The 24,178-nt window shown below is 44.6% G+C and overlaps 2 protein-coding genes across 12 annotated transcripts in view; one reads left to right on the top strand and one right to left on the bottom strand.

Moving 5' to 3' along the window:
* EXOC6B (exocyst complex component 6B) overlaps positions 1–18,675 on the top strand; it is a 612,462-nt gene extending 593,787 nt beyond the window's left edge. For 4 of the 8 annotated variants that reach the window (XM_042932668.1, XM_042932662.1, XM_042932663.1 and 1 more), the window contains 3 exons: positions 14,224–14,336; positions 15,415–15,426; positions 18,424–18,675. In XM_042932668.1, coding sequence (XP_042788602.1) covers positions 14,224–14,336; positions 15,415–15,426; positions 18,424–18,550 — 252 coding nt within the window. In that variant the 3' untranslated portion in view covers positions 18,551–18,675. Of the gene's footprint in view, positions 1–14,223; positions 14,337–15,414; positions 15,427–16,258; positions 17,367–18,230; positions 18,276–18,423 lie in introns of those variants that run through there. The other 4 variants (XM_042932666.1, XM_042932660.1, XM_042932667.1 and 1 more) reach the window with 3 other exon arrangements.
* Positions 1,338–24,082, bottom strand: LOC122216190. Of its 4 annotated transcripts, none has more exons than XR_006200775.1 (4): positions 23,635–24,023; positions 16,587–16,659; positions 2,649–3,146; positions 1,338–1,826 (listed from the first exon to the last, which is right to left on the bottom strand). XR_006200775.1 is itself a non-coding variant. In XM_042932675.1 (2 exons), the coding sequence occupies exons 1-2, from the start codon at positions 24,019–24,021 to the stop codon at positions 22,778–22,780; spliced, it is 618 nt and encodes a 205-aa protein (XP_042788609.1). In that variant the 5' UTR covers positions 24,022–24,082; the 3' UTR covers positions 21,817–22,777. The 4 variants fall into 4 exon arrangements, 1 of the variants encoding a protein (XP_042788609.1); XR_006200776.1 differs by lacking the exon at positions 23,635–24,023 and adding an exon at positions 17,799–17,852; XR_006200774.1 differs by lacking the exons at positions 1,338–1,826; positions 2,649–3,146; positions 16,587–16,659 and adding exons at positions 20,504–20,690; positions 21,924–23,008 and having other exon boundaries at positions 23,635–24,082.
* Between the last annotated feature and the right edge of the window lie 96 nt (positions 24,083–24,178).

The raw sequence follows: 24,178 nt of genomic DNA, 5'->3' as shown, positions 1-24,178 counted from the left end.
ATGACAATGGGAAAGCCTGAAGCCTCCCTGTCTTTCTTTTTCTCTTTACCAAGGTAGTCTCAGAGGTGAAAAGTTTAGATAGCAAACCTATAAACCCACATTTATGAGGCAAATAAATATTTCTCAGAGTGACGTTCTGTTTCAGGGGAAGCTGCTGACGTGCAGTTGGTCTCTGATAAAGAGCTTAATGAAGCCTCCATCCGCCTGGCGGCTGGGCCGGAGGCAGGGCAGGGAGCTGCGCGGCCACCACTTGCCCCTTCTCCTGCCTGCACTCAACCAGGGAAAAAAGAGCAGGAGGTCAGCCCTTCCTTTCTGGAAAACCCAGGAGCCAGCCTATTGAGTGGCCGTTGCTGCAAAAGTCAAGTATAAACCAGGTTCCTGTAACCTCTAGAGATCCAGAGAAACTTGCCACCTCTGTCCACCCCAGTTCCACAGCCTGTGGAAAATCCCATGGCCTTCCTCAGATTCCTGTGAATCCCTAGACAGATACCTCCAGTCTTCTTTCCCAGGCTCCCATTTCCACAGTGCCGATGTACAGCTTTCTAGGTGCGAAATTCAGCCTCTTTGAGTTCACCAAAAAATAAATAACTAATTCACCCAAGCAATTGAGAGCAGAGTAGATTTGTCTAAAGATTAGAATTGAGCCGCATGGATTGTTAGGGGAGATTTATACCCCACAGTACACAGCAAACAGCTTTAGAATAGTCACTTATCAGACATCCCAGCTCATCAGAGACCTTTGGGGCCATTATACCAATAGGGATTTCCTTCTTAACCCTTGACACACATAATAGTTAAGTCTCCTCTCTTTAGATTAGCTCACTGCCTCTCAAGAACCAAAGTAACAGATTTCTTCCCTCTTCTCTACCACATGTCTTGGCACCTTGGAGATCTTACAAAGCAAGATACAGACATGTTTCTCTGCCCTAAAAGAATTCTGATGCCAGATGTTAAGATAATGAAGTTTTTGCCACCTTTTTACAATCAGAAGGATCTCCATGATCCTTCTGTCTTTAATTTAGTAGATATTACACATCTCACATCTGAGAGAATTTCAGAGCACACTGCCCTCCCTGGCCTGGATGGATCTAAAGGCTACTTTTTCTGTAAAAGACCGGATAGAGAATATTTTAAGTTTTTCAGGCCATGTGGTCTGTCACAACTATTTAACTCAGCTATTAAAGCACTAAGCAGTCATAGATGTTAGCTAGTGCACAAGGCTGTGTTCCAATAAAACTTTATTTACATAAACAAATGGTGACTGTAGTTTTCCATCCCTTGATCTAGAAGAAAGCATATAGCAGCTTTGATGAAAACGAGGAGAGAAGCCTCTAGGCTAAACTTCAATCTCCTTAGTTTAGCATATGAGGTCATTTATCACTTGCTCATTTGTCCTACTTGTCCTAAGGTGATCCCCACCTACCTGGCTCAGGCATAGATGCTCTTCTTCTGAACTTTCTTTGCACTCTGTTAGAGTAGCTGTGAGCATGCTCACATCATTCTGTATCTATTACTTACCGGAGTGAGTTCCTTGAGACTCGAGATAACTTCTTCACCCTTTCAGAAGAATGCCTAATACATTGTTGATACTCAGTTTATGTTTGTTAAAATAATTCCTGCTTTCTACTGCATTTGCTCAGATTTTAGTGTCATGAAGTGCTCCTGAGGATACATGGAAGGCAGGCAGACACTCTCTGAATGAGTGTGGCCCAGCCCCAGGAATAGGGAGTTGTGGGAGATCTTGGGCAGTGAACACAAACGGGTCAGTAGTCAATTCCGTGCTCTTTAGTGGACGTTTCACAGTCATTCTCTTGATCTGCCCTCAGCTGTTGACAGCAGGTGTTATGATTCCGTATTGGAAGGAGAAAACAGATTTATTGGTTTAACTGGGGTCACATCGTCAGTCAGGGAACCCTCCCCCACCCCACCTGAGGCTCTTTTGTGCTGTGCTAACCTTCCTCCTAAAAGGCACCTGTGCATCAGTGATTACGAAAAATACTTTATAATGATGCAACTGGTTTCATCCTGTCCAAGGCAGGGAGTAGACAAAAGAAACTTGGCCTGGTTTAGTGTCCTGTATGTTACAATTCTCTTGACTAAGCGTACTGTACTTTATGTAGCAGCCATGTTCTGAAGAGGTAGCATATTTAGAATTTTGTCAGTTAGATTATATGTTAAATTTCCCAGAGGAGCATGTTATTTGGAGTCATTTGGTAGTCTCTCCTCTCATGAAGAATTCTTCCGGAATATATGTAAAGTGCAAATTCAGGGTTTTGTACATCGAGTTTACTTCAAGGACACACCTGCTTTGGGAGCACAGCTCTCTAGAAGCCTCAGTGCGCCTGTTTGAGAGAAAACATGTAGAGTAAAGCACCCCCAGGGGAAAGAGGTGTGGCTCTTGTCAGTGTGTCTTTGTATCTGTGTCTGTGTGTACCTTAGCTCCTATGATCCTTTACTCCCATGGAATCTTTGTAGATATTCTAGGAAGAGGAGGCTCTCTCTAATGTGAGGTAGAGCCCATGCCGCCCACTAGGAGGGACCCAGATGTCACCTTGGAGCCAAACATCTACTGAGTTCCCATTCAGTACTCACAGGTATCTTCCTCTGGAACCTTAGAACCACATACCCGCAGCTGGGTTCCCACTCACCTGTCATAGGCATCATCTCTCCTGTTTGATATTTCCTTCTTCCTCACTCAACCGCCCTTCCAAGTGCTGGTCAGGAGAACCTTAGGGTTGGTCCATTTGGAATGTTGGTTGTGAAAAACACACATCATAAGTCTGTTCCACCATCTAGCCAATATCGTTCCCATAAAATGTTAATTCACCTGTTTTAATTCCATGTAACATGTCTTTGCTGACCATCTGCTGTTGATCTAACCATATGCTCGTCCACACTGTGGAGTACTGAGAAGGAGAAAACATGATCACCATCCTTAGCAAGCTCCCCATCTACATGGGAGATGAGGCTCAGATCACAGAATTAGCAACAAAGGCAAAAGTATATAAAACACTTTTCTTCAAGAGTAGGCATGATATGAATTGGTTTGGTTGACAAGCACCAGTCCAGTAGTGAGAACAAGTAGGGCATTCTTCACCAGCCTCTTCTTTCTTTACATTCTGAGTTCTTTGGGTAATCCTTTCTGCCTATGAGAACACATAGGCACCATCAGAATTGTTTGCTTAAATATTAATCTATAATTCTTACTTGAAGATTTCCTTTTACCCCTTTACCACGTACAACTCATCCATTCGAATTACTTGTACATTCTCTGCTGGAGAACCATGTATGCTCGTATGTGCTAACCAAGAAAGTACTACTCTCTCTTAATCTCATTCCAAAAGTCTTTTGTGGAAGTTAGCATTTGTTCTGCTATTATAATGCTATCTGTTCTCTGTTGAGTTAACTTACTCTGTGGCCTTAGACTAGTTTTCACTTTGAATCATTTGGATTGTTCTAGACTTTCTCAGCTACCAGTGCAAAAAAGAAAGTGTTCAGAAGTTTGACGTAGCCTCGGGCAAGTACCCAACCCAGAGCCTGGATCAAAGAGGATTTTAAAAAATAAACAGCTGTGGCATCTTGGGGAGTATAAGCCATCAAGGCATCTCTACCACTTGTCTACTTCATGATTTTCAGCAACTTGCCTCTCCTTTCTGGGTCCCTGAGTCCTATTAAACATGAGAGTGTTCTGAAATAACTAAGAAATACAGTAGAGACAGCTTTAGAACTGCTAAAGCCTTAGTTAAAAGTCACATTGAGGGACACCTGGATGGCTCAGTCGGTTAAGCGTCCGACTTTGGCTCAGGTCATGATCTCACAGTTTGTGGGTTCGAGCCTCACATCGGGCTCTGTGCTGACAGCTCAGAGCCTGGAGCCTGCTTCGGATCCTGTGTTTCCCTCTCTCTCTGCCCCTCCCCGGCTCGCACTCTCTCTCTCTCTCAAAAATAAATAAACATTAAAAAAAAAAATTTTTTTTTTTAAAGTCACATTGAAAAAAATAATAGAAGCCATACAGGAAGCAAAAAAAAAAAAAGAGTATACCATGATTCAAATATCTTTCCTTGTCCTGTCCTTTCCCACTTATGTATAATTTGTGTATAATAACCAGTAATGATATAATTTACAATTTTTGTTCATCTATGTAGCTTATAAAATGTCACATCAACTACTACACTACTTTAGTTGTTCTCTTCTGATAAATACCATGAACAAATAACTGTGTTTGCAGTCAAAGCATCATTAACGATTGGTCGAGTTTGCTTTTGATCTAAGTAGCCCTAACATTTATTGGTATGTCCTACTCTGTAAATATCAAACGCTCTCCTGTGCCACCAGTTTAATGATAAAGTAGCCCCAAAACATAATGTCTGGCCTGTCCCTTGAAAAATGACTTACCTGGTTTACAAAAACAGCATTTGTGTGACTAAATCAAGAATATGATCATTAATGAGGAATTATCATCTAGGGAAGGAGTTCTAGGACATAACATTAAGTGAAAAAAGGAGAGCACAAAAGAGTATCCATGGTATGTTACCCTTCAAGTGAGAAAGAAAAGGCTATAAGAAAATGCTTATGTATATTCTCATTTGTACAAAAGTAATACAAGAAGGATAAACCAGAAACGAAATTGGTTGCATGCAATGCGTAGATAGGAAAGATGCAGAAAGAAGTGGAGAGACTAGAACAGACTAGAACAGGTTAGTTGGGATGAGGAGGGAGCGATACTTCTGAGGATAATTTTTATATAGCTCTGACTCATTCCCCCAAATAAATAAATAATAAAAATCAACCAGAATGTGGGAGGAATCCAAAGTGGAACACAATGGTGAAAAATAAGTCTAACTGAGTTATGAAAGAGTAATATAACCACACTGAAGTTGGGGGTGGGAAGAAAAGAACTAAGCCAAGTAATTTAAAAGCCAGTATTTTGAATGGAAATTATAAGCCTGAAGACAAAAAGAACTATATACAAATACTACACTCTAGTTAGTAAATTTGTTTCTCACAGGGGTATGGGTCAGCAATTCTGAAATACTTTATACTAGAATTGAACAAATAAATAAAATGTAGATAACTAGAACCAGGCTTCTCACTGTCAGAGAAAGAAGTGATAAGGAAAGAGGGAAGGCTAGCACCAACCCCATGGTGTTGAACTGCAACCAGAGACATCAGATAGGAACTCGTGATTTTAGTATATATACATAAATAGATACAGAAATATAGATATGTTTGTATGTGCAAGTTAGTAAACACATATATTTCTTAGCTCTGTCCATTGTGATGACCGAGAAGCAGTAACACCCCATAGAAATGAGCAGGCTAATTGCCCAGATTGTGGTTTCTAAACACCATTCTCCAGTAAAAGGAACCGTAGCTTCTTGGAAAAGTGACATTTCAGAGCAGGGGCAGGGAAGGTACAAGATGAGCTTGGAACAAACATCTTAGTGCCAGAAAGTAAGCAAGTGTTCAAAAAAGAGTAGGGCTGGTTGAAAATACACTGGAGAGCCATTCTGAAGGAGTTCCTAATGACCAAAGCTGGAATAATTTGAACAACAAAGTAAATAATGATCATATTTGATTATAACCCATGAAATAAAATAAATATTCATGAAGTAGTACTAATATAAATAATTGGACAAATAAATAAATGGAGGAGAAGGGACAGTACTTTTCCTCACAGAAGAATTCCAATTAATAACTTACATAAGGAGTGAGAGAAATAGCCAACCACCACAGTAAATATTGTTGCAGGCAAGATCCATCAATGGATATTAAAGTTGGTGGACAAAAGTTTGAGGGAAAACAGGATATTGCATAGTCTTTGTATTAATTACAAAGGTAAAAATAGTAACTTTACGGTGGAGAAAGTCATCAGCCATCGCCTTAACTAAGTGATCGAGCAAGGTTAATATCGCAAATAATGAGATGTGGCCATCATGTACACCTGATATTGATGCAATGAAAAGGGTACATTATCACTTCTGTTGTATTTATGCAAAACAAAAAAAAATGCATAATCTTGACCCAGAGTGTCTTAACCTCAACACTAATGACATTTTGCGTTGTGTAATTCTTTATTGTGGGGGCTGTCCTGAGCATAGTAGGTTTTTTAACAGCATCCCTGGCTTCTATCCTCTAGAAGCAGCATCACCACCACCACCACCCCCCACCCCACCAACACCACCCCCAGATTACACCCCCTTATTACAACCAAAAATGTCGCCAAACATTACCAGATGTCCCCTGGGAGGTAAGATTCCCCTCTGGCTGAGAACTATTGCCTTAGTCTAACCATAAGAAAATATTGGGCAGACCCAAATTGAGGGATGTTCTATAAAACAAATGACCAAAGAAACTATTCGTAAGTATCAAGATCTTTAAAGATAAGAATGAGGAACTGTAACAGATTGGAAGAGAGAAAGGAGACATGGAAAGTAAATTCAGTGTGGGATTCTGGAGTGGATCATAAAGAGGACATTAGTGGAAAATCTGCTTAAAGTAGAATAAAGTCATAGTTTAGTTAATAGTATTGTACGAATGCTAATTTCTTGTTCTGATCATTATATTATGGCAATGTAATTAATATGTGAACATTGGAGAAGGTGGGTGAATGGTACAGAGGAACTGTCTATACTGTTTTTGCAACTTTTACATAAGCCTAACATTATCTAAAAATAATTTTTTTAATATGCCACTGATGTTAGTAAAATGCAGACAGATTTCCACATTGAACTCTATGACATGGATATAAGCGTAACTGGTATTTAATATTGCTGAGATGATTCCCATCACCTCTAAGGCATTGTGTGTGTGTGCGTGTGTGTGTGTGTGCGTGGTTTGCACCACAATTTATATTTGCTATTTAAATTTTGTTATAAGTGAAAATTTTGTAAAATGTTCAGTTGTTAGTTCAAAAAGGAGGAATAGTCAGTATGTCATTTTATAGCATTTCACTCATTTGGCTTGGATTACAGTTATTCATGCTTTTCTTTTATTCTCCTACATGAGGGTAAACCATTTATTTTAATGACACTTGAAAGGCCCAGCCCTGTTCTTTGCACATAGAGGATGCTTTAAAAACATTTGCTGAATCCAGGGGGTTTACCTCTTCATTAAGAAAATCTGAGATAAGCTCATATGTTCTATTATTATTGTTTCAAATCTTATGAGTAACTATTAGAACAGGTTACTTCATTTGAACTTTTTAAACTTTAGAAGGTTAATAAGTTTTATACAACATTTAAGAAACATAGAGGCTCCTGGCTAGCTCGGTCGGTAGAGCATGCAACTCTTGATCCCGGGTTTGTACATTTAAGCCCAATGCTGGATGTAGAGATTACTTAAAAATAAAATCTTTAAAACATAAGAGTGCCTGGGTGGCTCAGTTGGTTAAGCATCCAACTTTGGCTCAGGTCATGATCTCACAATTCATGAGTTCAAACCCTGCGTCAAGCCCTATGCTGACAGCTCAGAGCCTGAGCCTTCTTCAGATTCTGTGTCTCCCTCTCTATCTGCCCCTCCCCTTCCCCCACTCACATTCTCTCTCTCTTTCTCTCAAAAGTAAATAAAACTTAAAAAAATTCCTTCTAAAAAATCTTTTAAAAATAGAAATTAAGAAAAAAGAAAAAAAAAAAAACAAGTCTTAAGAAACATAAATAGAATGAACACAGTGCAGGCCCAAATTGTGGTTGTATAAATTCTATCAGAAGTCATCCCATACAGAATCAGGAATTTTAACAATGTTCTGATGCAGAAGTAAGAACTCATCAAAAGCCAACTACAGGAAAACCCACTAACTAAGGAAGATACCTGGTTATGAGAAAAATGAACTATCCTTGTGGTTGTGTTAGCAAGTTTTCCAGCCCATCCAGGTTTGCTAGGCCTCCCCAGCCAAAGCAGACCCTTGGCTATGGACCCTCTTGACCAGCCCCAGACACAGAAGCCATGCATAAAAAAACACCGGTCTTGAGGTGCCTGAGTGACTCAGTCGGTTGAGCACCAACTTTAGCTCAAGTCATGATCTCACTGTTTGTGAGTTCGAGCCCTGCGTCGGGCTCTGTGCTGACAGCTCGGAGCCTAGAGCCTGCTTCGGATTCTGTGTCTCCCTCTCTTTCTGCTCCTTCCCCACTCGTGCTCTGTCTCTCTCTGTCTCTCAAAAATAAAACATTTAAAAAAAATTTTTTAAAAAGAAAACACTGATCTTCCTTCATAATAAGACTGATACCTGACTGAAACTTTTGTTATAAGTACTTCCTTGTACACATAGACCACTTCATTCTGTTCCAGGCACACAGGCATCACTGAACTCTTGGCTGAAGTCACAAACTAAACCCTAGTATGGATAAAATGCTGGAGGTACAGAAGACATCACAGTACTCAAGATACAGGTTTAGGTAGTACCCAGATGCACCATTAAACACTAAATCATGTTGTAAGGAAACACTAAATCATGTCCCCTTTTAGTTTTTGTGATGACAAACAGAACATCTCATTGTGACACTAATATTTGAGTCATCTTCTCTTTATGGCAAGAATGGTTTCCCATTTATGATAGTGATGTAAAATGTTCTTTTACATTTTTCTTATGATAAAACAGGAATCAATACAAAGAAAAAATGGTAAGTAAATAATAACATGTAGCATGCGGCTATGATAAGAATTGCAAGGTAATGTTCAAACTATAAAGACTGTGGAACACTGATCTTCAGTTCAGTCTTCCACCTCTGACCCTCCTCTTTCTTCTTCTCCATCCACCATCTACTTACAAATATCAAGAAATAAGAGTTCTTAGAATGCATTTTTAATATGCTACTTCCTGTGAAAGAGAGAAGGAAAAATTAGAAAGCGTCCGTGCCTCTGCCTATCTTTACAAATAGAGGCGTAGGGAGGACAGGCCCAAAAACAATGGAGTTGGTTACCAGTGAGGCATGGGAAAAATTGGGGTAAAAGAAATACAGCAAGGGAAGGAACAATACTTCTCCGAGTTAGCTTTTTTGTAGTTTTGACTTTTGGAAGCATGTTAATGTCCTACATATTTAAAAATTAAATTAACAAGGATGGGAGAAAGGAGCCTAGAACTAAAAGCAAGTGGAAACAAAAGAACCCGGTTGCATTTAGATGAATACCATAACTAGACCCAAGGGAAAATGAAGAACTAACCCAAGTGGCTTAGGAACACAGTGTTTGTTTGATTGTACACCCAGTCTTGAGTTGGGATGGCAAATTGCAATTTTTTTGGTAGTGGTATGTACAAATAATTCTGAACCTATTTTAGATATACGATAGGATGGAGCAAATTCACAAAAGAGATGATGTTCTTGAGAGCCAAGATTCTTATTGTGGAAGAAAGCATGCACAAGTACGGAATAGAGGAAGGCGAGAAAGGACTCTGAGAGAATGATTTGAATTGGAGGTATTAGTGTAAACTCGTGATTTCTACAGTATATATGTGTACATGCTTATAGAAGCACACATGTATATGTGTGTGCACACATATGTATGTATATGTATATTTACGTGCAAGTATTTCCCAGCTCTGCTGAAAGGGTTTAACTGCCCACAGATTGCCCCCCAGCAGCAATGAACAAAGCTGCTACAGTAGCAGTAGGCATACTTAGCACTCAAATCTTGGTCTCTATAACATTCCCACTAAAAGAAACCAGGGCCTCTCAGAGAAATGGCTGATGGCTGGGGCACAGTAGATATAAGACAAGCCTGCAACAAACACCTTATTATGCCAGAAGGTAAGGAAGTATCACAGGGACACAGGCGCTAGCTCAAAGTGCTCCCACTTGCCAAATCTGGGACAGTTTGAGCACTGAAATAATTAATTAGGTATAGTGATGAATATAAGCCATTGAAAAAATGGGAACTCATGAATCCATGCCATAAATAAATGCGTAAGTTAGTGAGGGAGAAATGCTGAGTGACAACTGATAAATGTGGAGGGAAGCGTGGAGTTGGAATGCCATCGTTTTGCAACCATCATAGTAAAGCTGAATCAGACAAGAATCTTCAATGGATGCTAAATCTGAGGGGAAATTTTAATCAGGAGCTGTATATCTGCATGATCTTAGATTGTCTCCTCCATTGCTGACTAGTTGGCAAAGGAAAACATAATACCTAGGCAGGGAGAAATCAGACAGCATCTTGATAGGGTGATCAAAATTGATATCACCAATGAGAGACAGATGAACAGTGTATACCTCAAGGTGTGATCCCCTGAGGAGTAGTACACAGCATCACTTCGGTTGTATTCTGGCCAAAAATTCATGTCTTAAATCTTATTATAAGAAAGCACCAGAAAAAACCAAGTAGGGATTTGTTTTTGAGAGAGAAAGAGAGACAGAGAGAGAGACAGACAGAGCGCACATGCACGTGCCAGTGGGGGAGGGGTAGACACAGAATCCGAAGAAGGCTCCAGGCTCTGAGATGTCAGCACAGAGCCCAACGCTGAGCTCAAACCCATGAACCGCGAGATCGTGACCTGAGCCAAAGTCAGATGCTTAACCGACTGAGCCACCCAGGTGCCCCTCTTGATCTCTTATTCTAACACTTCATGGGATCCAGCCAAACTGTGCCCCATGCAGCTAACTTGGTTAAGTACTCCCCACACTCCCCAGTCTCCAGCTCTCCCAGAGGAGGCCATAAGACTGGGCACCAGCCCCCTGAAGGACTGTGGAAAGCAACACAGACCCAGAGTGTGATCAACAGCTCATACTGGTTGACCTTAATAGAGTTGTGTAGCTTTCATGCCCAGAGTGGGATAAATTAAGTAGCTTGTCATCCCAGAGCTTTTAGGCTCAGTACTGGCATTGAAAGACTTTGGCAGTAGGATACAAATAGAAAACTGTAGAGCTAAATCATGAACCACCCTCCCCACCCCATTGGTGATTTGCCCAGGCATCATCAGCCAGAAAGACATGGCATTCTGTGCCATAAATCAGAAAATACTGATAGCGTTAATTCCATCACAGAAATTAAGAATTCATTAATAGAGAAGGTAGTTTTGTTAAATGCACATATGTATACACATCTGAAAATACCAAAAATACTTTTAAGAAATCAGGTTTTCAAATGTTTCCAGTTCAACTTGTTATTCATTCACTTTTTTTTATTAGTTTATTGTATTAGTTCCCTAGGGTGCAAACAATAACAGGCTCCCCAAGGTCTTTTACATTTTTCCGAGAAGAAATTTTAATTAAGAGAATGCTGTCTTTTTTCATAATTTTTTTTCCTGGTATTTAGGGGAAAAACACAATTATATTTGTAAAACACAGTACTGGGAGGACTAGAACGAGTGTCTATTGCACTCCTAGGAGCAGGTAAAGAGGAACTATCTTGCATGGTGTTTGGGTACTATAGGACAGAAATACCACAGTTAGAGTAGGAAGTCAGGGAAAATTCTCTTCTAAAGCAGAGCTCTGTGAGGCCTTGGGGCAGTGAAAGGAAGTGGTAGAAGCCCTTTTACTTGCCAACTAAAATAGGCCTGACCTGAAAGAGGTCTGAGAGGGCCCTTTGGGGACAGGCCAGCCTAGAGTGACTGACTTGTCTGCTCATCTCTGTCCCCGTCTCCTCTCCTCTTTAGTATCCCTTTCTTGGCTAAGGGTGTAGGGGCTTTCCTCGGTTTTAGGCTTGGGACTTCAGCCAATTCCTGTTCTGCCTAAGGAAGTTTATAACAACTATTCTAAAAGAATGGACGGGAGAGGAGGCCTGGCCAAGCAGGGCAAGGCCCACAAGTGCCTGTTTGCCCAGTTGCACAGTGAAGACAGACAGGGGAGGAAGGTGTGCCTAGAGCCCAGGCCCTGGCATTGGATTTGACTCTAGGCCTCTCTTGTCTTTGTTCTGCACAGAGAGACAGCCATCCACTTGTCTCCATCGTCAGTTACCTCTCAGAAAGGGAGACCCAGGAACATGTCTTGAGTTCAAAGGCCTTTACATGAATCCCATTGCTAGAGACTGCTTAGAAGGCCCTCCTGCTGTGCAGCAGTGTGAGAACAGGACTTTGCCCCCTCTAGAAGCTTAGAGAGGGGAGGCAACAGTTTCCCTTTCATCACTCCTACCTTAGAAATGCAATGATTTCTTTTTTGGCTTTACCCAGTTACAGCTTTTAAATATTTGTTAGGGTGATAACCTGAGGCTAAATCTGGCTGGGAAGGAAAGCCTTTGACAAAATTCATTTAAGTTTCTCTAAGTCAGAATCTCTCCCAGACTCAGAACTCCATTTACCCTCAGAGTGCTTTCATTATCTTCTTCTAGGCATCCAGTTGTTGGCACTCATGACTCTTGGTGCTCCGCTTGAACCCTCCTGATCCCAGTGCCAGATTCTGTGCCCTCAATCTTGGGCTAAGCCCACTTTTCAGTCGTGACCTATCATGGCTCTGGGTTCCATCTATTCGGTCAGTATCCACGTAGGTGCGACATGGATTGCTCCCATAATGCTACAGGATCCATTTATACCTTGGTCCAGTGTTTCCGTGTTGTCTCTGTGCCCTGTTTACACACTATAGGTATGTGTATATGTCTGTGTCTGTAAAGGAAAAACTCAGTGTTTTGCTCCCTATGTAGGGAAAAACTCAGTTTTTTCCTACTGTGTTTCTCCTCTGAGTCTCCTTTACCACTTACACAAAACACTTCATTTCTGACACTTCTGGTCACCAAATGCTTGGACGTTTTTCTCCACGTCAAGCAAGTCCCTGCAACACCAGCTGGGTGCCCTACAATTTTACTCAATTCTGACACTGTCTACCCACAGACAGCATCAGATCCCACAAGTTAAAGGCTCAGTTCCCCCAAGACCCTCCCCGCAATTCAGACAGCAACCACCTGGTCGTCAACCTGGGCTTCTGACTGACTGTTGTAGACGGCAGCTTCCCTTGACCCCCTCCTTAGGTTGAATTTGCTGGAGTGGCTCCCAGAACTTACTAGATCACAGGTATCTTAGAAAAGGCTATAACTTAGGAACATTCAGGTGGAAGAGGTGTGCTATGCTATAGTGTAGGTATAGGGAAAAGGGTGTGAAGGAACTTCCATGGTCTCTCCAGGCGTACCACTCTCTCCAAATCTCCACATGTTCACCACCTGGAAGCTCTCCAAACCCTGTACTTTTGGGATTTTATGGAAACCTCATCACATAGACATGATAGCTCATTAACTCTGTTTTCAGCCTTTCTCCCTTCTCAAGAGAATGAGTGGTGGGGCTGAAAATTCCAAGCTTCTAATCATTGTTTGATCTTTCCAGTAGTGACCAGCCCTTATTCAGGAAGCCCCCCAGGGTCACCTCATTAGAACAAAAGACACTCCTATCACCTAGGACATTACATGGGTTTCAAGAGATCTGTGTTAAGAACAGAGGTCAAAGGCCAATATCAGGACAAGAGATGCCCGTAGTGTTCTTATCATTTAGGAAATTACAAGGGTTTTAGGAGCTCTATACCAGTAACCAGGGCCAGAGACCAATATGTATTTTCTGTTATCTCACAGTATCAGCTGAGTAAGTTGGGCAAAGTCAGTTCAGGAAGTCATGCAACTGGTTCTTGAACTCATACCTTTTTAACCTCAAAGCTTATACAGTTACATATGTGGCCCTCTAAGCAGTCTCTCTAGCAGTAAGATTCATGTGGAATGCCACTTGACACATGGAAAGCATTTGTTAAGTATTTATTAAATTAATGAACGGTTATTATGATAGTCTTGTGGTGGTGTGTGTTTGTTTGTTTGTTTGTTTTGCTAAGTTTATTTATTTCGAAAGAGAGAGAGGAGAGGGAGTACCCGAGTGGGTGAGGGGCACAGAGAGAGGGAGAGAGAGAATCCCAAGCAGATTCCACACTGTCAGCAGAAATCCCATTGCAGGGCTCAGTTTCACAAACCATGAGATCATGACCTGAGCTGAAATCGAGAGCCAGATGCTTAACCGACTGAGCCACCCGGGCGCCCCTACAGTCTTGTGTTTTGATTCAGTCTCAGCCTGCCTCTGAGAGCTAAGTGCTGGCATGTAGTCTTAGCAACATTACAGCACTTATAGTAGAGGTGACTCTGCCTTCCAATGATTACTCATTTATTTTCCTAGTTGCATTACAGTCTTTAGCCATGCTTTCTCTTATTACATTTTTATTTTTATTTTCCAGATCTACTGTTAGCTGGTAGTGAAGGATAGTAGGGGTTTCTGAGATCCTGGTTGGTCTTTTCTGATTAATCCCTGGGGTGGGTTTGAATATTTTACAGCTTTTGGATCTCTTCATCCAGTGGGATTGGTCAACCTACCTTGCTGACTATGGTCAGCCCAACTGCAAGTACCTCCGGGTAAACCCAGTGACAGCACTGACCCTGCTTGAGAAGTGAGTACCTAGTCCAGCGGTCTCTGCTGGGAAGTGGGGGTTGGTATCGGGGATAATTTTCTCTTTGCCAGTACCTTCAAAAGACAGCAGAGAGGTCCTGTTCTTGAAGTTGCCATAAGTGCTACCAGCAGTCTCCATCATTGGATTTGGCAGGCTGGCCTTCTTGTAGCCTCTTAATTCCTGAACCCCCAATAAGCTAGGCCAAGTATGGGTCACGTGGACTCTGGCAGTACTTTGGAGCTTAAAGGGGCAACATCTCTTTAACTAGAGATGGAAAGAGAAGAAAGAACCATGCCTTAAGCTTGGTCAGAGGCCACCTGGTGAATAGAATGAGACCGGCCCCAATCGTCTGGGGATGATGGGCAGAACAGCCCCATCGAAGAAACCCGATCCGGTTTCTAGCAGAGAAGTTCTTGGAATTACTGAAACCTTCACCAGCAACCCCTCCCACTCCCTGCCAGAGTCGAGCCTTACTGTGCTGACTGTCTCAAGAAAGCTGTGTTGGAGAAGGTGTCTCCTTCTTGCTCTGGGCAGTCACTGGCCAACAGAGGCGCTACCACTGAGATTGGGTCAGCCGTCTCCAGAACATCCCATGGCTAACCAGTGTATCAACCAGATGCCGGGATCTGCTGTGCAGCCTAGTTCTGGCTTTTGCTAACCTAGTTGAGAGCTGGCAGGCCAGAGACCAAGATCCAAGGAAAGGGGAAGCTTTTTCCTGTCATCACAGTTGTTAACTCCTAGCTTCCTCGAAGCTTCTTGGAAGAGTACCCTGCATCTAAGTAGTACAGCAAGTACCTATGTGGCCGTATGTGAACTTGGATACATGGACCAGCATCTAGGCGGTCAGAATGGAGCCTTAAGCAGAAGAAAAGGTTAAGGTGTATTCTCCCTACTACGCAGTGTGGTGGGAGAGAAGGGGAGGAGTTGGAAAGTAAGCAAGAGCAGGATGTAGAGGGATGTGTTTGCAGCCAAGAAACTAAGAGCCCAGAGTGCAGCTTTCTCCAGGCCAAGATAGACTGATGTTTCCATTTTAACTTTGTTTCCCATGATTCTCTCTCCCAATGACCTTCCTCCCTAGGATATCTAGAGAGTAAGTATATTATTCACTTGGGCCTTTTCCATCACTTTGAGGCAAGTCCTTCTGGTTTCCTCATTGACACTAATGACTACACTAAAATCCCTACCCTGTGAGTTGTCCCCACCCTGACACACTAATCTACTAAACTAGCCTGGTGCCAATTGGCTGGCTGCCTCCTCGATCCTTGGTCCTCAGAGTGACCCTTGGCATACCAATTCTTATGGGGCTGGAGGTCACAGCAGGGATTTTCCCCCACTGGCGCCAGGTAAAGGGCTGTTCCCACTCAGCTTCCTGGCCCACTCAATACTCTTGCTAGTGCAGGGCTTGAAACTCAGCCCTGACAGAAGCGAGCTCCTCGGCAGTCTTCCCCGCCTCCTGGTGGTTGAAGCCCATGGCGTTAAGATCTGGAGCCTATGCCTCCCGTGGAAAATTTTTTATTAGAGGCAAGGCCTAATCCCAGCTGAATTGGGGACATGTTGGCTTTTCAGTTGGCGTTTAGATGTCATATTCACTATGTGTCCAAATGGCTGTGGGATTCCCTTCCAGTTCCTTCTCTCAGTAGTCCTTTACTTGTCTGCTCCTGAGAATTCCTAGATCTAAGAGGTATTGCCTCATCCACTTTCTGTGGATCAATTATAGGCTAAAATCATCAGCCTGTCTGTAGCATTCTGGAGGCCTAACAGGAACAAAGCCTCGTGCTTAGCCCTAGGAGTCAGCAGGGTTTAAAAGCTTCCTTCCAAACCCAGTAGGGCCATAGGCCACGCCGATCACTAAAATCCCTATTTCCCAGCCTCATAGGAACCAGTCCCTTTCCCTGACCCTTTCCTGCTTTCTGCACAGCCAGATATACCACCAGAGCTTGACAGTCTCCGCTTTTTAACCTGGCGCTTCTTGGCAGGGTGAGATATGAAAAGAACCAAAGACCTGCTGAGGACATTCAGGAAAGAGAAGAGGCTCCTGTGTCATTGAGAGGTGGCCATAGCCAAAGTAGATCAGGATCCCGAGGAGGGTTCCCCTTTGGCTTTGGAGCATTCCAGGGCACAAACCAGCATGCCACCATCAGCCTTCAGGGCACCTGAGTTTATCTTTTGAGTAATCCCAACTCCAGGCCTTAAGGGCCAAGAACTCCAAGACTCTGAGGCTCAGGGGTCTTCTTCCTCCCTTCCTCCTACCTTATTGCAAGAGCTTCCTATGGGAGCTGAAAGCCAACTCTGGTTCCCCATCTCTGGGCGGCTTGGAGGAGTCCTGAAATTAATGATCACATAGGATGTTAAATATCCCATACATATAGGGAGCGTTTTTTTCTTCCTCCTTTTTTTCTTTTTTGTTTTGTGTTGTTTTTACTTAGATTTATAGCATATTCCCTGGGATATATAATCTAAAGCCAGGTCAGTTCCATAAATGTAATGGTATAATTAATGTGTAAGGGACCAAATACAGTAATCATCATAGCCTTGAGACCCGCGTGCTTTCTTTTCAACCAACCTCCATCACCTCTGCTTCTTCCTCACCTCCAAGCACAGACCTGCCCATGTGGGTGGGTGTATCTTATACTCAGTGTTCTGAGTTCGCTTGAGTAGTTCCAGCCTTAAGGCCCTTAAGCTTAGATCTGTGAGAGAAGTCTCCATTCATTTGTGGCCGTCGGTGTCAGCCAGAACCACACAGCTTTGGTGCTCGTCACGACCTCCTGACCTCATTTATATGCCCTTGTGGGATCTCTGGCCTTTTAACTCACTGGCCCCAAAGCTGCCCCTCTGCACAAGAGCCACCCCACAGGAAAAGATGGGCCAGGATTGGCGATGGGCCAAAGGCCCTTGGACGTATACCTGGGGGTTGATTACTAGGGTTGCCAAGGTTCCTTCCCCCCACTTCTTCTGACCTGTGTCCCTGCAGCCCAGGGAGCTGTGAAGTCAGAGAGCTGCTGTATCTCCGGGGGGGTGGTCATGAAGACCCAGGAGAAATTGGTCTGGGCAGTGTTCTTAATTCTCTAACACCAGAACTAGGGGTGGGCTGGAGGCCCAGTGTGCAGAGACTGAGGCCAGAGTTAACAGTCAGATGTCAGAGGTTGTGGACTCTCTGCAGGGAATAGCAGATTCCCACATTCTATCACAATGGCTTATTCAGACCTGGGCATTTCTGTGAAACCACAGCTTGGCCTTGACTTTATCCATGCTTTCCTGTTAGGTCTCTCCGTCTGACCACAACTGTTGCCCAGAGCTGCCCATGGTTTGTACTCTAAGACTATGCCACCTCTGGAGCTTTAACAGGACCCAGGAATAGAAAGCCCTGCAAAGACCAAAGGTCTGAGGATATAGACAGACATTGAGTCCTCAGGGGCTTCTCTTCCCTAAAGTTCCGGTTCATCAAGTGAAAGGATGGCCCACCTGCTCTCCTCAGCACCACACACTCAGCCACCTCACTGCCTCTGGGTCCTTAGTCTGAGACAAAAGAAAAAAGATCATTGAAGCCCTTAGTGTTGTTAGGGATGGGATAGAGTAAACAGCCTGTGAAGTTTAGAAACACATGGTGGCTTTTCGTTATTCATATCCTCTTGGAATTACTAGTTGAGAGTATGTTTTTGCCCTATCTTTCAAATACCAGCTTTAAGGTCCCAGCAAGATTTCATAAGCTCATGAGATGGTAAGTGGATCCTAGATATCCTGTAAGAGCCTGTTGAGCACCAGGGCTTTAGCATGCCCCAGAGACCTGTAACAGGTGCGCAGCTGGAGATGGAAGGGAAGGAAATAGGTAGCGCGGGTATGGATGATCAGGGGGTTGGCTCTCCCATAGCTGGCTTTTGACTTTTGATTCCAAAGGTGACCGAAGTTGGGAGGGCTATGGACAGCTTCCTGAATAAGTAGGTAAGTATGGGCCTGACAGTGAAAACATTCTACACTCTCTCAACTCTGGGTGGAGGGTAAGATACACTGTGCGATCCTGCCTCCTGCCAGTTCTTTCTACCATTGTCTCCTCAAACACTTTGCTCTCTTTCTTTCCTTCTGTGTTTAGGATGAAGGACACTAGCCGCAAGAACAACATGTTTGCACAGTTTCGGAAAAATGAGCGAGACAAGCAGAAATTGATTGACACTGTGGCCAAGCAGCTCCGGGGACTCATCAGCAGCCACCATTCGTGAAGGCTGGCCTCAGGCCCACAGAGGCTGCTCACTATAGCCCCATAGCCTGGGACCCAGCCCTGGCTGGCCCTGCATTTGTGCATTCTTCTTCAAAGAGAGCAAATGTATTTTTTTAATAACCTATGTACAGTATTCGCATAACCTTTCCCTATAGAAAAAGAGGCACAAGATAAAGCAAGTATGTGAGATGTTGCTAGGCTGGGGCTCAGGAGAAGTTACACTATACTGTCTGTATCATCCTAGAGATGGTGATATCACTAATCCCAGTATGATGAACCACCTTTCATCCATGGCTCTCGAGCCTAGGTCTGGGGCTCAGGAACGACACTAACAAAATGGGTACTTGGCACTGGGAGGTAAGGTGAGTAGGCGAAAAGGTAATAAAGTATATCCTGTTTACTCCCGGGTGCCCCATTCACCACATAGGTGAGGTTGATTCTTCATGATGCAAGGAGAGGACCAGGAAGACGTTACTGTTTAGTGTATGGAAACCAGCACACTGTGTTGGAGGTTCGTATCTCCTCCGTCCACCAACTTTCCCTGGCTGGGAAACAAGCATGGCATGTGGCCAGATGACAGCTTCACTCCAGTTCCCCAAGGATGGCAGTGTCTTTAGCCCATATCTGACCCAGTCTTTTATTGCTGATTTCTCTAGGGCAAGACAGAGTTGAGTATACAGTGGTACTAATTGGACCCCATGACTAACTGCAGGTTACTCCACACCAAAAGGAGTTGTATTGGCTCTTGAAAACCAGTGTGAATGGAATCAGAGCCTCGGTCCTTTCCCCATTCTTCTCATTTTCTTCTTTCAGGGTCAGGGAACTTGGTTCAGAACATAGATCAACAAGATCTATGTTTGAGACCTATGTTTGAAGGTCTCAAACATAGATCTTCACAGAGACTTGGCCTCCTTCAGTAGTCGGATAAGTAGACTTATCCATTGAGATAAGTCGGATTCCAGAAGCCTGAAAATGGCCCTTACTCTACCCTTAGGTAAAACCTGAAGATTACCTGGGAGTGTTCCTTGTGTTGTAAAACCAGCTCCCTGGCCACCATCTTTCAAAGAAATATTATCAGCTCTGCACACTGGGGGCAGCCGTAGCTGGACAGGATGCCTCTAGGGATGGAGACGTCACCATGAAGTAGACAGGGCCAAGTATGGCTAGTAGTTTGTTACCTCTGGCCCAGATGTTCCTTACTAAGTCATATCCTAGATCTGAAGCTCTTCTTACTCAAGCCTAAGCCTTCCATCCTCTCCTGAGATCCCCCGAACCATCTTTTGGCCTCATCTGAGAAAGATTGTCTGTAATCCTACCCCACAAATTCTGGAGTTTGCAAAGCGAGCCTGGACTAGCTAGCTTGGAAGCTGTGTCCGCTGTCCCAGACGGGCTTCTGACACAAGGGCTTTGCTGTGAGGTCAGTCAGAGGAACCTGGACTTGAAGACTCTTCAGGAAGATGCTACTGTGGCTACTGGCAAGAATATAATTATGCATCACCAGACAATGACAAATAAGCCACACAGGCCTTTCCAGCTTGGATTAGTGGGTGGAGAGACGCATCAAGCAAAATTCTTCACTACCTTTGTCAGCTACTGAGTTGCTTCTGGGGAGGGCAGTGCTTCCTTTTTCATTCCCCACCCCAGCCCCCCAGCCCCCCATATCCCATCACAACTTGAAAACCAAGGGGAAGAGATTATGCCCACAGACATGCAGGCTTCCTCAAAGCTGGAGAGACGAGTCTGCGTGTAAGCTCTGGAGAATCTTTCTGAAGCTCACCTTGAGACCTAGGTGGTTAGCCTAGGGTCTTAGGATGAGGGTCCAGGTGAATGCTGCCACCCAGAACTTCAAAAGGCAAGGGATGGCAGGGGGCCATGGGAATGAGACCCAAGATGCCATCTCCCAAGCCCTGGACTTGACTGAAAAGGAGCAAGAAATGATTACACGAATCTAAAGTCCTGTTGCTTAAGAAGGGCTCCAAATATACGCCTTTTATTAGTCCCCAGTTTGCAGCAAGATTCCTTCAGCTTTGTGCACTGAGACTTGGATGTGGAATGGAGAGAACCTTAAGCAGGTCATACTTTTTGTCTTTTTTGAGTCATCATTGCTGGTCCGGTCTCAAACATGTACCCTGGAAAGACTGCTGTAGAGGAAAGGCGAACAAGGTGGAGGAATGGGGGTTCCTCTGCACCTTGTACACAGAAGTCCCTTTAAAGAAAACACTTACTCAAGCTCAAGACTTATTAGGGAGGACCCTTTGGTAGATCTCATCTTCCCTCTCAGTCTGCCTTTAGTCTTCTCTAACGAAACCAACATGCCGCTACTGAGTTGTCTGTAGAGATACCCTCTTGGGGGGGCAAGAGAAGGTCAAAAAACAGGGACCCGCAGCGTCCAAGTTGTTTGAATTGGTGAAGTAGGAATTTTCAGTTTTGCCTATAGGCCTCTAGCTGGACCAGCCCTTGAGAGGACTCACGCATATGTGCCCATGCCCATCAGATTCCTAAGATCTGGCCTCAAGTGCCCAGAGATAGATAGGTAGGTGCCCCAGTGGGCCTCAGTAAGGGCGGCAAGAACACAGGTGGCTAGAAGCCTCCCGGCCTTCTAGTTAATATGACTCTTGACCAAGTTCTTGGAAAAACCTGGTCCATGCTTCTAGAGGGATGTTCTTGTTTGGGACCCTAGTAGGTTTCAGAAGTAGTACAGGTGGCTTGTATAGTTTCAACATTCATAGGAAATCTCTTTGAGTGAACTGTAAATGAAGCTGTTGGCGGGGGAAGGGGGAGAACAGGACCCAGAGATTGGAACCAGCAGAGTCCCTGTTGACAGAAGAAATGTCCAACGGCCAGGGAGTGCTCCCCAGTGTTTCCATTGCATACCAGGCCTAACAGCCTCTCAGGCCTCAAAGCCAGCCTAGCTTCACTGCACACTTGTCAAGCGCTTGCTCAGCAAGCCCCAGACCCAGAGCCCTTTATCCCCAAGATTGGCAGTGGCCATGACCTTCCTCATAAAGCCTCTCGACACTCCCTGGGGCCTGCTAACAGAAATCCCCCCCTACCTTGGCCTCCTTTCTCCCAGGACTCTCCTGGCTGCTTCAACTGCCTCTTTTTTTCTCTTCGCCTGCATCCGCAATTACTTTTCACCAATGTGTTGGAAATGGCCTTTTTATTTTGCACAAATAGTTGTACATTTATGGAGGAAATTTAGGAGAGTCCATTTTTAACTCTAAAGGGAATTTTTTTCTTTAAAACTCACTAGTAAAGCTACTGATGCAGATGGGCCTCGTGGTTAGTGGGAACCTCCCGTGTGGAAAGAGCATGTTTATTCCTCCTGTACATTTTCCTCTCTTAACTGCTATTAAACAAGAGAGCCTATGTACCTGTTTCAAAAGCCACGGTGTTGTCTCATGGTTTTTTTTGTTCTTCCGCCCCTTTCGCACAGTGCAGCTATGGTTGGTGATCTGGATGACAGCCAATGCACCCCCTCAACTGGACTGAGGACCAGAGCAGGCAATAGCCTGCTGGGGGGAGAAAGCCTGCCTGCCAGACAAGGGCAAGGAGCCTTTGAAACATCCCGAACTACTGAGTTAGATCTTCCTGTCTATGTAGTTAACGCTGGCATCATCACCATCAAGACGAGTAACTTTTGAAATGCCTGATTTACGTGGAGCACCAGGCTAGGCAACTTGAGGCCTGATGGGTTGAACACCAGCCCGGCAACAGAAAGGCTCCCAGTCAGAACGGGAAGATGGAGGACTATCCAGAACAAAGCCAGGCTGGGAGAAGGGGTGAAATGAGCCGATTTTAGAGCTCAGTGTGGGAGAGGGGCAGGCACCACGGCCTGCTATAGGAATGGGTCTGGTCAGGGAAGAGAGCAGAGAGAAAGCAGCACGTTAAGTAGCTGGGCCTTGAAGGACTCAAATTCAAATTGTATTAAGCTGTAGGAGTATCTTAGGCACAGACCACATTAGAGTAAAAAGTTGGCCTGAGCCTATGCATATGCTGGGAGGTTCCTCACGGAAGCATGGGGAATAAGGCCAGAAATGGTGTAACAGCACCGGTCTGCCTGCCCCCTCAGAAGCCATGAGAATAGGATGGGAAAAATTCCTTCAGTAACAAGTCTGACTACTGTAGCCAGGTTTCAGTCCCTGCTGTGCCACTTACTAGCCAGCTGGCCTTGACCAGTTACCTCCCTCAATCTCATAATCCTCATCAGTGAAACAGAAAAGTAGTCCTAATTTACAGTGTGGTTGTCAAGTGTGAAGGAGTCATGGATGGTCAGGATGCTTCGCCAGTTCCTAGCCATAGCACGTGCACTGTTTAAGGCCTTCCCCTCCTTCCTCTCCAATTCCACAACATTCCTCATGGCTGAGCACTGGACAGAAGTGTCCAGAGCTTCTCTGCCTCCTGGCTTCTCCTCTCCAAGCCCAGCGCAGGGTGGATGGTAATGAGGCCTCCGGAGCTCCTGTACACAAAATGGGTGCAAGCCCTTCAAATCAGCCAACTGTGACTCAGGGTACAGCCAGTTCTTCAGCTAGAATCTGCCCCCTCACCACCACTTAGAACATTCTCCGCTCTCTCTTTGGTGCCAGAGTTTACACTTGGTACTAGAATTCAGGAGTTCTTAACCAGGGGTTCGTGAACCCGTGGAATATGTGTATGTGTGTGAGTGTACACGTATGTGCACATGTGTGGGTACCAGCTTGCGTTCACCCATTTTTTTCTGGATAGAAAGTGCGTGGCTCTCATCACTGTCAAAGAAAGATTCGGGACTAAAATACTGAATGATAACCAAATCTCCTGAGGGAAAGCCAGACGCCCTGAGCCTCCTCTCCCTGCCTCATAGAATTCTGGAAGATTTTTCAAGACCTTCAGTTCTGCCTCCTACCTTTTCCAGGAGCCCCCATGTGAACCTCAGGTCATACCTAAAAACCGGTACAGCCACTCCTGGCTTTTTCTACACAGCCAGGTTATGGTAACTGAGGCTGGCCTGAGGACCTTGCACTTCTGAGAATACGGAGCCTCCCAGCTGGTTGGGGAGAGTCCAGTGTAGATACATGGACCCTCAAAGCCAAACTGAACCTGACTCACCTCAGAACGTTTCCTATAGCTTCCGAGCACTGACTGATGCATGGTTCCACCGCCCCAGGCCTTATCCAGAGAGGGAGTAGCCCTGGTGGGGTGTCCAGGGTGGGGTGCGAGGTGGGGACCCTGGGACAGATGTGAAGCAGGCACCAGCATGCCCCTTTTCTCACAGCTAGGCTTATCTGCGGACCAGGCAGGTGAGGATGGGGAACAGCTAGCGGGAGATAAGGGGAGGGAGAGAAAGTGCCAGACCCTTTCCCCAGAGGCCTCAGTTTTGAATTTAATGGGCAGTGTGTGCCGGGAATGAGAGAGCCTCACAGCCCAGGGGACCAGAAGACAAAAGCTCTTGAGGAAGTGCAAGGAGGAGGAGGAGAGGAGTGGGGGCCTGGGCATTGTGTGGGAGAGCCACCCCTCTATCTGTTTCAATCACTGCTGGGGTTAGGGTTACCCTGCACTTGGGGCCCCAGCTGCTTTGTGGGGTCTGTGACATCAGCCGTTGTGATGGTAATGGAGGGGCCTCTCTCACGGGGGGGCTCCCCTTCACCAGCCA

This window comes from Panthera leo, chromosome A3 (assembly GCF_018350215.1).
Source record: "Panthera leo isolate Ple1 chromosome A3, P.leo_Ple1_pat1.1, whole genome shotgun sequence".
Classification (NCBI taxonomy): Eukaryota; Metazoa; Chordata; class Mammalia; order Carnivora; family Felidae; genus Panthera; species Panthera leo.
This window is presented reverse-complemented; position numbering and strand designations above follow the sequence as displayed.

Coding starts and splice junctions, on each gene's coding strand:
- LOC122216190 (XM_042932675.1), bottom strand. CDS start 24,021: ATGCCCAGGCCCCCACTCCTCTCCTCCTCCTCCTTGCACTTCCTCAAG. Junction 23,009..23,634: donor GCTATAGGAAACGTTCTGAG/GTGAGTCAGGTT, acceptor TTTTGTGTACAG/GAGCTCCGGAGGCCTCATTA.